The following is a 12,891-nucleotide window of genomic DNA, read 5'->3' as shown; positions in this document are numbered from 1 at the left end:
TTACGTTAAATTACGTAGATTTAACCATCCAAAAAAGAGAGAAAATATTTTTCACTAAGATATATATAGGAAACTCAATATGTAGCAGTTCATATATCATATATATCTATAAATTGTACTTTATCTTATTAAATTAGATCATCTGTGGCTTCAGATGATGATTTAAAAAGTGAGATCAACCACACTATCACCTGAAGTAAAGAAAATAGATATGATACCATCATATCAGAGAAATGTCATATTCCAGCTCAAAGATCTATTATGACGGCAGCAGCAATTTAAAATCTCACACTGCACAAAATTGGATTGCGATTCTGTTATTCCCAAGGCTTTGTACACAGATAAAACAAAATTATCCAAGAGTATAAATTCAAACAGTCTTTAAAACTACTGATAAACACACTAAACCATTAGCAAGCTAGAAACAATATTTTGTTAATTAAGAACTCATTCTATCATTTATAACTTACATGGGTTTAATAGTTTCGACATACACATAAGAAAACGCAACATCTTAACTAGAAATTAAAGAGCACATTACAGTTCCCAAAGAAGAAGGTTCAGCCATGTCAAGTCTGTCGAAACGTTTGTCAACAAGACATAATTTACAAGGGAGGGTCAAATGAAAATCTTAAAAGTGGAATACATTTTATAATGTAACAATGAAAAGGAAATCTTACCTCATATTTTTCAAGGTAGTCCCCTTGACGTTGAATGCAAGTATTCCACCGCTTCGGAAGTGCACATTGGAAGAATTCTTTTGGTCGAGATTGTAGCTACTCGTGCGCCGCATTTTCACCTCTTTATCACTATTGAAATTCTTGCGTCCCACCATTTCTTGGAGTGGTCAAAACATATGAAAGTCACTGGGGTCAAGGTCTGGTGAATAGGGTGGATGAATGAAACTCAAATTTTATGTCATCTATAGTCTCAACGGTCAAACGGGCAGTATGCAGTCGGGCGTTTTCATACAGTAGGAGGACACCTGAGGACAGAAGTACTCCTCGTTTACACCTGATTGCAAGGCGAAGTTGACTTTTTAGCAGGTTTGAATACGAGACACTGGTTACTGTCACTCCTTTTTCTATGTACTGTTCGAAAATTACTCCCTTTGAATCCCAAAAGAGAGTGAGCGTGACCTTTCCTGCTGATGCTTGAGTGCGGATTTTTTTATATTATGGTATTTGATTGCATTTTTAAGGTTTTCATTTGATCCTCCCTCGTAGAACCATACATATTTTATATAAATCATTCTTGCTTATTCAATCAATCATATTTGAGCTTGACTCGTTTTGTGTTTCCGTTAAAAATCAAAATATCATTACAGATAGAGGAAATTGAAACAAAGAAAGGATACTATTACAAATAATTCTAACAAAAATATCTAAAAATAGCGTTGTTAAAATAAATTAAATTTGTATCATTAATTGAGATTCATGCAATTTTATAGCCTGTGTCGTGTTATTTGTTTCCATGATTTAACAACAAAGATGGAAATTATACACCACACACCGGATTTAATGGACTCAATAGAGCGAAAGTGTGTTCGTATAATCGTAAACCCTTTATATCGCGAATTGTATTATGAAAATATGATATTATACTTACAATTGTTCTGTATAATGTAAATGTAAAACATTTGATGTACAAACCGTTTAAGAACAAAAAACTCCTACGTACTATAAGGGTGAAATAATAATAATAATAATAATAATAATAATAATCCTCAAACTTCAATTGCTTTCTCGTTGAACCTTTTTTCTTGATAATCAAAGATCGAAGCTGCTTGAAATGTTCATAATAAGCCAGCACTTCCGGACCTGAAGTCCGTTGAGTTGAGGTTCGTTAAATCGAAGAAAGAAAAAAAAGCAATTTGGAAAGTAGCAAGTGGTCAGTTATTAAAGGATATTAGGCTAAAGTTTTATTATTTAAAAGGAAAAGGAAAATTAGACTAAAGAAGAATCTACTCTTATTTATTTATTTATTTGACTACTTGTAGTACCTAAAATTGAGTCACACATTCTTAAAAGAACACATAGAAAAGAACAGTAAAACGTTATGGAAATTATAAACTCCAGCTATAACATAGATACCTATAAGGTTTCGTTGAGTGTAGTGGAGGTTTGGATCTAAAAGTTGTATTTTCTGTAATTTTCATTAGGAAGGTTTCGAAATTATATGATTTAAAAAAAAAAAAAAAAATCTTACATAAAAGTTAGAGCTTCTGAAATTTTATACGTAGATCTGAAATTGAAGTAATTATTATTTCCAATGTAAACTTAATAAAAAAAATAAAAACTAACTTTATTATGCTTGTGTTTTGTATATTAATCTTGTGAACATTATCACGTAACCTGTCGTTCCCTTTGTCAGTCACGATATACAGGTTAAAAGCTAATGCTGAAGTTGGGGCTCGCTGGCCCCCTGAAAGCTTCTGTTTGGCTAATTTGACGAATGAATGCATTTACTGCCATTATTGTTTTTAATAGATCATATTGGCCCACCTGAAGTATCTTCTTTCTTTTTTGACTCCATCCTTAAAAAAAAAAAAAAAAAAAAAAAAAAAAATACTAGTCCAGCAAGCACTCACAACTAATTTGTCAACTGGAAGACATAAAGTTGTAATACTTCTTATAACTGAAAAAGAAAACAGCGAGGAACATTTTGGATATGAAGGCAAAAACTGTTATGCTTCGCTTTTTCCTCATGGCAATCGCTCCTTTAAAACAGAACACCTTTGAGTATTTGTTTTCTCAAAACATCAGCATGTAATAAACTTCAAGGCGATTTACTAAACTGTTGATGATACTATTCCGACTATTATCCACATTTCCGTTATCCAGGGACAGTTCAGTCGTTTTTTGTCCAAATTTTTAAAAGATAAATATACAGGCACAATAATATTAGCTTTTTATAAAATATCAATTATTATTTTATTGAAAATACGTGATAATGTTTAATAAAAAATGCAAAATCATTGCAATTTGCTTATTAGAAACTTTGGAATTTACTAATAACAAGATAGAGGAAATAATACACGAACAACTGTTATGTTTACAGATCTTAATTATTTTACATATATATATTCTTCCCCTAGGACTTACTCAAACATTTGAATTCGGGAAAGTCTGGAGCAATTTTGATATTTATACCTGATTGGCATCAAACGACTTCGCTGATAAATAAGCTTGAAGGAAAGAAATTTGGTGAGTGAAGTATATTTTTTTTTCTTGCGAATTACTGAGATGTATAAAATGAGGCAGATTTCATTTTACTATATAAAAAAATGAAAATTATACTTCGTATTTACGTTGTGAAATTACTTAACCAAGTATTCAACCACTATCCTCTCTGTGGCGTTCGTCTTCTATCTGGCAACAGTGAACAAGAAGGGACTAGCATGCTTGAGGATAGTGATTATAATTTTGAGTGTTTTTCACATGAATTGAAATATTAATTAGTTTTCACAAGAAAGAAGGAAAGAAAAAAGGGGGTAAATATAAAGATTAACAGGAATACTACGCTTCTGGAATGGAAGTTTTCACTCTGGCGAAGGGCTCAGGAAGGAGCAATTGCCATTGAAATGGTTGAAAATTTGGTTAAGTAATTTGCACAACGCAAATAAAAGGTAATAATTTGTACTTAAAGGAAAGGTAATAACTTTCATATATATTATCGTAAATTTCAGATAAAATAAAATAATAATAATAAAAATTCAGATAATAAAATTTGTGACTATAGCCGAAAAGAATAATTTATTTTGTTCTGAATGTTACTTTGAGGATTAAATAGTACAATAAATAATCATGGCTCATTTCACATAAGCTGATAGGAGGAAAAATACAAGTTTCCTCCCCACTACATTCACGCATGTGGTTTGACAACTGTGAATTTTGTTGTTCCTTTTAGCACCATCAACCCCTGCAAGTGGAGGTATAGACTTTATCTTAATAAGTTTAAAAAATTAATTATAACTTTCAAAATAGTACTACATAGTTTAAAACATTTTCTTACATTTATCTGTATTGGCGAGATAAATAAAACATATAGTAATATAATGGTAAATTTAATTGAACAGTTTTCGTATTTTCGGCAGACTGGGTTGTGACACAATGTTGCAAAGGAAACCGATGACAGGGTTGGAAATTGAATGGGTACTTACAGTATCCATCCAATAATTTCATAATATAAACCCAAGAATAAATACAGTTAGTATTGGTAAAACATCAGATCTCTAACGTGATGACGGCAGAACTTGCTATAATAAGGAAAAAAGAACACATGTTTCGTGTCCCTTTAAACAGATGTTCCTTAATGGAGCCGCGCTGGCTCAGCGTTTACCTCTGGTGCGTGGGGTCCCTGGTTCGATCTCATCTTGCGCCAAGTGAACTTTGTGGTGGAGAAACACCGTGTGCGTAGGTTTTCCCTGGGTTCTCCTGTTTCTTTCCACTTCAGTCATTCTCCCATTGCATTCATTTCTCATCATCACCGTCTCCTTTAGCCTAGCTTCATAATCGTGGGACGTAAAATTGAAAGACGTAAGAAGAAGAAGAAGAAGAAGAAGAAGAAAATAAATTTACCGTTATACACACTGATAAAATACAAGGTGTATCAGAAAGGATTTTACAAATTTGAAAACTCATATTGATTTATATATTTAGCTTACAGACATGGTTTTGGTGTTATATTGTAGCAAAATACATCAAGTTTCTTTACCTGCATAAAGAGGTTCAATGTGACTTCCATTGGTGATGTGACACACAATCCCATCGGAAGTCTCACTTGCTCTACAACGTCTTCAGACGTAGACGTAGTTGATCTCAAGATTTTTTGTGTCTTACCGAACATTCAGTTTCAATAAAACATTTATGCTGCTGATAAATAGTAGACCTACCTGAAGGATCTTTACCGTACTTTGTACGAAAATTATGTTTCACAGTTGTCCTAGACTTGGATTCTTCAAACCAAAACACACAGCTAGCACTCTTGCAACCAGTCAATCTTACTATATTTGCTGCAACTGCCGCTAGCGCTTGCGATGGCTTGTTTCTAAACTAGTGTACTATGTGAATCAAAACTTGATGTATTTTGCTACAAAATGACACCGAAACCATGTCTCTGTAAGATAAATCAATATGAGTTTTCAAAGCTGTTAAATCTTTTTAGGTACACCCTGTACTATTGCAGTAATAATGTTGCTTTCTCTCTCGCTCCTGTAGAAAAGGGAGAATGAAATTAATTTTATTGTATTAGAAAGATTATCGGTCCCAATTAAAAATACGAATAAATAATTAATCGAAAACAGTAATTCATTTTTCAGGAGGGATATACAGTAGTTATGACCTGCAGATATTCTAAAGAAAAGGTACAATATAAATACAAATTTGTTAAATAGTGCGAAAATAATGAACTGTTTGGCTGAAGGAACCTGAAGGTTCATTGCAGCAGTAACAAACCTTTCCATTAGTTTCTGTCTTCTGCCAAGTCACTCAACCATTGGTTGTTACCACTCATCTTTCGAAAATCCTGCTTTATATTATCCTCACAACTTCGTCTTGATGTACATAAAAGTCTTTTTTTTTTTTTTCCTAGGCTACTTGAATAAGCCTAGTGCACTCAGTGCGTATTTCCCATGCAAGCAATGTGTCAAGCTTTCTGTAGCATTGCCAGTAGGATTGTCAAGTCCAGTAGAGAGTCCAGAAAGAAGGCTTCTTCTCTGGAATTCACAGTTTCATCTACCATTAATTTTGACACTGTGTGAGAAGCATTTATCAATGTCTTATCAAAGTAATACATTTTTGTACCCTCTACTTTGAACTTCCTAAGTAAATGGAGATATTTTCTCCTCCATAATACAATGCCGTTCCCTATCAATACGACAAGTTGCTTGTCACCTATTTAAATTCATTATTTTAGATAGCCTATCGAGAGTTGTGCGAGAAAAAGAAGGAAGTTTATCATCCGTGTCTGTAACTGCAAGAACGCTGTTAACGTTGACAGTTCATTTCGAAAAAAAGGAACTGATGCATCCTCGATCAAATTGCCGATTTCATGGAGTTGTCGTACTTTCCCAAGAGAGAAATGATTGTACTCGTTCTTTTTGGACTTTTTAACTTATTTTAATTCAATTTAGCGCTCTGCCCAATTTTGTAAACAGTTTTCCAGTCATGTCGCCTAATTTTCAAGTTAAATTAAAGTGCTGTTCTTTTTAAGCAAAATTGAAGACATTCAAAATGCTACGCTTCTCACCACTTCGTAACGCTTTCCTGGACTCATATTTTATCACATAACTGCGAGCCATTATGAATTGTTGTTTGACTAAGCACTAAATATACGATTTACTACAAATTATTATAGACTACAAGTTGTTATATTTATGTAATATCCTTACACTCGCTATACATGCTAATTTCATACAATATTTGCACACGTCGATACTCTGTGTATTCGATTACGCGACAGTTCAGAAGACTACCTTCCTTGAAATTAAAGAAAGAAAAAAATATCTCACAACCTCTCCCAACTGCCAGATGAAAGAATCATGGAAATTAACTTTATACTGCATGAGTTCTAATTTATAGAAATTCTATTTAATAAATACGACTGAAGTCAAATATTTAATATAAATACTAATAAATGCTTTTTAAAAGGACAAGATATACAAATGCTTTATTGTTGGTAGTGGGCGTTGAAAGTAATTAAAAAGACAGTAATGCTTTCTGAATGACATCAGGGGCGAGCAAACTTAGGTAAAAATTGAGATTTTACACGATACCGTAAATTAGAAAAGTTCCCCGTCCTGTCAAGATCAACGACTTCTTTTTGCTTTCTGCGATGGCAAAGAGGTGGGAAGAAGGAGAATTTGTTTTGATTGCCCATCAGCTTATCTAAAATAAACCATAAGTAAGTGTGATACATTAGAGAATTAAAAGACTGTATTTACACAAATAATTTCTTCGAAAATTTAGTGACTTGAAAGTAATCCAATTACTTGAAACCAGTGATGGATTAGACAAATATTAAACATAAAAGTACGACACAATGGTATATAGTTATAAGGTTACTGAGAAAGTTTCATTATAGATTCAGAAATTTTGCTTTACGGATATTTGGTAAATCAATGTGATCTAATAATTTGCACGTTCTGAATTTTAATTCGTTTTAGGCTATTGGGTTTCAGCAAATGTGCTTTCAAAAATGTGTAATTTACTATTTTCTTATGCTTCAGATTTACTTTTGTTAGCAAATTTTCACCCCATCTTTATAAGTAATGAGTAATTAATAAATACTTAATTATTTTATTTTAATGTTTACTGTTAAAAGTTATATGTGTTATTAAATATTGTATTTTCGATAGAAATCACATTTTGCTATAGATAAATTTCTATATATAGAGTGGTTTCGTCACTATGGTAAATACTTTGATAAAGTGATTCCGTGCAGCAACTGGAACACGTAGGAGTTCTAATACATGTCGGTAGAAAAGCGCACAATTTCAGATTTATTAAAAGAGTGTGAAAGTAAATTTCAAAGACAATCTAAATTTACCTTATAGGTCCTACAGTATGCAGTTTGCAAATTACATGTAAATTAGCACCTATAGTTTTCCTAAATATCCTTATTTCAGGATAGTATGATACAATAATAATAATTTCTGTATGAGAAGGTTAGCTCAAGATCAGTCATAAATGGATTAAACTTGTTGAATAAGAAAATTCACAATTCTCGCTGCTCTATATGAAACCATAATGTGCATGTTTTTGTTGGTAGAATATGTGATATTTCTTTTCTGTCATGGAAAATATGTCTCGACATATAAACCATAAAAGCATGAATTCCGGTGTGTATATTAATAAGACAGAAGTTCTGCTAGGTGTCACAATAAATCATTTTTCAATTGACTGATTTGTTTCAAGTTTGGCATGTTACATTTCTATAATGGTGCCAAATTTGTCTCTGGCAGAGAGTCATGATCCTCTCTTTCGCATCTCCCTCAACTGAAAATAATAAAGTTACGTAGATGTCACTTGGGTTTTCTTGTTTCAATTTTGGGGGCTGCGGTGGCTCAGTGGTAGAGCGTTCACCTCTGGTGCTTGGGGTCCCGGGTTCAATCCCAGCCCCTGCCAAGTGAACTTTGTGGTGGACAAACGCCGTGTGCGTGGGTTTTCTCGGGGTTCTCCCGGTTCCTCCCACCTTCTTCATTCCACCATTTCATTCATTACTCATCATCACCGTCTCCTTTAGCCTAACCGGCATAACCGTGGGACGTAAAACTCAAAGATTTCATTTCATTTTTCATTTTTTTGTTTCAATTTTCAGTTCCTTTCCCCTCTAGAAGTGACGGGTCAAATTTTTCTGACTTCTTTTTTTAATTCTATTGTGGAACATTTTAGCTTGCATTGTGTTTGTAGGAATAAAATTAAACAAACATCATGTTGATCTTTTCAAGGTCTTAACGAAGGCCAAGAAAATTAAAAATGGCGATCTTTTTCGGTTTTGTGAAAAAGTAAATTTTCATTTTAAGAATTTATAACTATTTCGCGTTTCTTCAATCATAATCAGTCTTTTAACTATCAATCGAGGGGTGAAGAGTTAAAATAGGTAACGATTAATATTGAATAATAGGAAAGGCAGAGGTAATTTTCAGTTACAAGATGCACTATGTATTTATCACTACTGATACCCAAAATGGTTTTAGGGGTTTCTCATCCACTGGTAGGAAAGAAAAGAAAAGAAAAAAAAAATCTTTTTCTTTTTTTCTTTTTTTTATTTCAAATATAATTTAAGTCATCATATCTCTCTAATGCAAAGTCATCTCATAGTGTGAATGTGGATGTGAATAAAATTTATGTTAAGGCCTTAGTTTAAAATCGTTACCATTTGGCATACATCAACTATCAGAACAACTTTTGAAAGGTAGTTAATCTGAATGTACTTTGAATAATATATGTAGTTTCCTTTGTCGTGTACTTTAGCTTGTTATCGTGACTACAGTTGGTATCTAAACCATTTTGGCAATAACGTTGCAGAGGCTCTGCTATGGAGTGTATTATACAAAATACTACTGTATTTTTTTTAAAACATAAAAATTGACTGCAACAAAAGTTGTTACTTTTTTATGCTTGTTAGTAATTCTGTTCTTCATCGTTCTGATTGTACTTTGAATAAAATGGTTACATTTTCGTATACATTTAGCATGATGTTATCATATCGAAAATGAGTATGTAGGCCATTTTGGCAATTCTCTTTCAGAATTATTGTGTTCTGTAAGTTTTATCTTAAAGTGAAAGAAGATATGTTTCCTCAATATAGTGTATGAAATTCCAGGTTCTACAAAATTCAGGATAATAACCGTACACTCTAAATGTACAGCACAAGATGTCAAAGCAATATATGAACCAATTCCTGAAAATACAAGAAAGGTAGGTAGATAGGTTTTAATTGTATAAAATAGTATATTTATAGCACACAGAATTTTCATCATGTAACAGTGAATGTTACGTTATATTGATGTTCACAAACTGCTTTTTTAGCTGGCGGATATGATCGAGTGGTCTAAGGCATTAGGCTGGCGGTCGAAAGACGTATCTGTCACGGCTTCGAATCTTGTTAAGAATTTTAGTGAAGGTGCTAGGATATCAAGAAACTGCAATATACTATAAGAATATCTCCTTTCGTAGGAATGCAGCTTATGAATAAACTATTTTATTTAGATGGGTAGGAATTACCGAAAGGTAGGTGAATTCAAAATGTGGGGCTGTAATCCAAAATGGCGTCACATTGGGATTTTCATTTCTTTTTCTTAAAACGTATCATACATGAGATTGTTTGGTATGATTTAACATGTTTTTCCGATAAAGAATGTAATTTTCATGTTAAAAATAGGCTAAGAATCAATACACGAGGGCATGTAATAGTAAAAAGAGATGGAAGTGCGATAGAGTTAACACAGGATCCATCGGCACTAACACGTTGGATGGTAACTGAACCAGAAATATATCATTGATACAGGAGTTTGAGTATAACATTCAGATGAAACTCGAGAAAGCAATGGACACCATCCTGAACATATAATACTCATTTCAAGTAAAATTTGTCGCTAAGGTTCAGGCACTGCGACGAAAACCTTAAGCAACAATAATGCAACCGTGAAGATTTTAAAAACGGACGTCCTGGTTTTTTTCCAGGCTCCTAATAGTTACACAGAATCGTCAGTTTGATGCGCAAAATGTTTTTAGCGTTTTCCAATAATTTCATAGGGAATATTAACCCAGGAATGAAAGTGATCTAGCGCAAGTTTCAGAGAAAACTGTTGGAAAGAATGATCCTGTATTTCCATTAACCTGTGATGCTGTAATGTATGATAGTGCAGTTCTTACTAACATTTTAAAGCGTCATCAGTCTGCAAAGACATTTATTAATTATTATGTTAACACATTTCATCTTCCCACATTCAATGACATTACGAGTTGTGGCTAACAAAGAACTGATTTTATTTGGGATAGATACACCAAGCATTAAAGATAAAACCAGACAGAAGAGGGGGTGCAGGATCTATGCAGCAAGTGCTACCACATGTCAAATTACTTAGAAATTAGCAAGATTTCTTAAGAAATTCAAGTAACGAAGGAGAGATTTTTAATCTACTTGAATTTTCAGCATTTAATACCTTAAAAAGTGAACGAAACGAAAGGAAATATTACTCCTATAAAGTTCCTTAATTGGAGAGACTTGTCCTGGTCATGAAGAAACTGATTCGGGAACGGATTGAAAAGTATTGTTATATACTCTATAGATACTAATGAATTTGTTTTAGGGATTGTATACTTCTTCAGTCTGTGAGATAAATACCTGGAAACTGTTTGAGTTTAATTTGGAACAGGAAAGAAATAGATTTATTTCTGCGCTCATGATATAGCTTCAGCAATTGGAAGAGAAATGGCTATTTCATTACTAGGATTTCATGCTTTCACAGGCTGCGATAACAATTCTGGCTTCAGAGGAAAGACGAAAAAATCAGCTTCGAAAACATGGATTTTATTTAAAGAAAATACTACTGTTTTCATTGATATCAGTACCGCAAAATTTTGTTCCTAACAAATTTTAACTATTTTAGTAGAAAACTGTATGGTTGTACTGTTCAACAAGTAACAGCCAGAGTATCAGTGATGCAGATAAGAACAGTTTATGAAAAAAAATTGTCTTCAAAATCTGTAACCAAACAGGGGTGCACTACATGTTTTATATAGTGCTTTCCAAACTGGATACATTTGGGACAAGCAGACGCGCGTGAAGTATGTCCATCGTTTCCGAACGAATGAGGATGGTAGTTGATTGATTTACCATGAAAAAAATGGGTCAGAGTTGCCAGAGCTTGCAGATTCTTGTAAAGAGTTAATAAAATTTATGTACAAAATCTGTAAAAATAAGTGTTGCTGTAGAAAGGTTCGACTAACTCGCACATTATTGTGCAACTGCAAAACTAATGTGAAAATGCCATTATACAGTTTTTAAACTCTGTAACTTTGAATGTAATATTTGATTTTTGTTTAGTATCTTGTATATCTTGACATTAATAAATGTGAATATTTTTTAATTTCGTTAATTTGCCTCAAAATAAGCGACAAAACTACTTCAGTATCTTCAATATAGATTTTAAGCATATTTCTGACATATAAAATGACATTTGTGACCTACAAAACATAGAAATTGACATCAAAAACATTTTTCTATGATGAATAATACGATAGTTGCCAACAATTCAAGATTGTGACGCCATTTTGAATTCCAGCCGCCATATATTGAATTTTATTTCACTTTGGGTGACGCCTTTTCATCTTTATAAAATTGCATTCTCGTAAGTTATACAAGACACCATTTTGGATATACAAGACCGTGGCGCCATTTTGGATTACTGCCGCCATATTGAATATCGTCTTACTTTAGGTGATGCCTCCCATCATTGTACACTCATAAACTGCATTCCTGCCAAAAGGGACATTCTTATCATACTATGCAGGTGTTTATTTATATATATATATAATATGATTTAAGTCGTATAGCATCTTCACTATTTTGGATGAAATGTTATGTATTGGCTTTTAACCATTTATTATCATCATTCATATTACAATGTCTTCTTTAGTATAAAGGTTAGAATCGTGGAACGTAACATTGGGAAATAAACAATACAAATGAGAAAGTAAATAAGGTATTTTAGAACATTAAATAAAATTAAAAAAAAAAAAAAACTATCTTTCGGTTAAATTGAAATAAAAATGCAGAAAATCCGTAACTGCATAGTTGAGAATGAGTATTATGCATTAAAATTTAGTGTCTTCGGAGAAGAAAATAAAGTGGATTTTGGCTAACGTCAATCCGGTAGGATTTTCTGAACTTATCAATTCTAATGGGCAGTAGACCGAATGTCTCATCCCCTGAGTATACTACTCGGAAATAGTTAATATGTCTCATCGAATACAGACATGAGAAATACAGGGACTTATTTGATATACTTAACGTGAATTAATATACAACTTAAAGGCTTCAGAGATGTATGCATATCCAATAATAATAACGTGAAACTAGTTTTTAGTTTAAGGTTCGACGCTTGTGTCCTTTAGGTTGAAAGAAACATTATCAGTAATTAATTGCGTAGAATGCAAAATACACAAAGAACGTAAACACACTGTTGATCATTACTTGATAATCATTACATTATAGAACAGAAGGGGAAAAAAAATAAAAATCGGGAGAAGTTAGAGCTTATTTTCATCATAGTGAATGAAATTACGAAAGTACAAGTAACCAGATCAATGTCGGAAACAAGTTTCAAGAGAAGTACGAAAAGAAGGGGACAAGGTTTATCCTTAGAAGAACAGTAGAAAGGAC

The 12,891-nt window shown here is 32.8% G+C and overlaps 1 protein-coding gene across 9 annotated transcripts in view; it reads left to right on the top strand.

The window, feature by feature from the left end:
• LOC145680831 (ATP-dependent RNA helicase A-like) overlaps positions 1–12,891 on the top strand; it is a 189,649-nt gene that overhangs the window by 82,444 nt on the left and 94,314 nt on the right. For all 9 annotated transcript variants that reach the window (XM_081751929.1, XM_081751927.1, XM_081751930.1 and 6 more), the window contains 2 exons: positions 3,098–3,206; positions 9,328–9,422. In XM_081751929.1, coding sequence (XP_081608055.1) covers positions 3,098–3,206; positions 9,328–9,422 — 204 coding nt within the window. The remainder of the gene's footprint in view (positions 1–3,097; positions 3,207–9,327; positions 9,423–12,891) is intronic.

Source organism: Thermobia domestica, chromosome 3, assembly GCF_964235325.1.
Source record: "Thermobia domestica chromosome 3, izTheDome1.hap1.1, whole genome shotgun sequence".
Taxonomy (NCBI): domain Eukaryota; kingdom Metazoa; phylum Arthropoda; class Insecta; order Zygentoma; family Lepismatidae; genus Thermobia; species Thermobia domestica.
The sequence above is the reverse complement of the archived record's forward strand: the minus strand, read 5'-3'. Positions and strand labels throughout refer to the sequence as shown.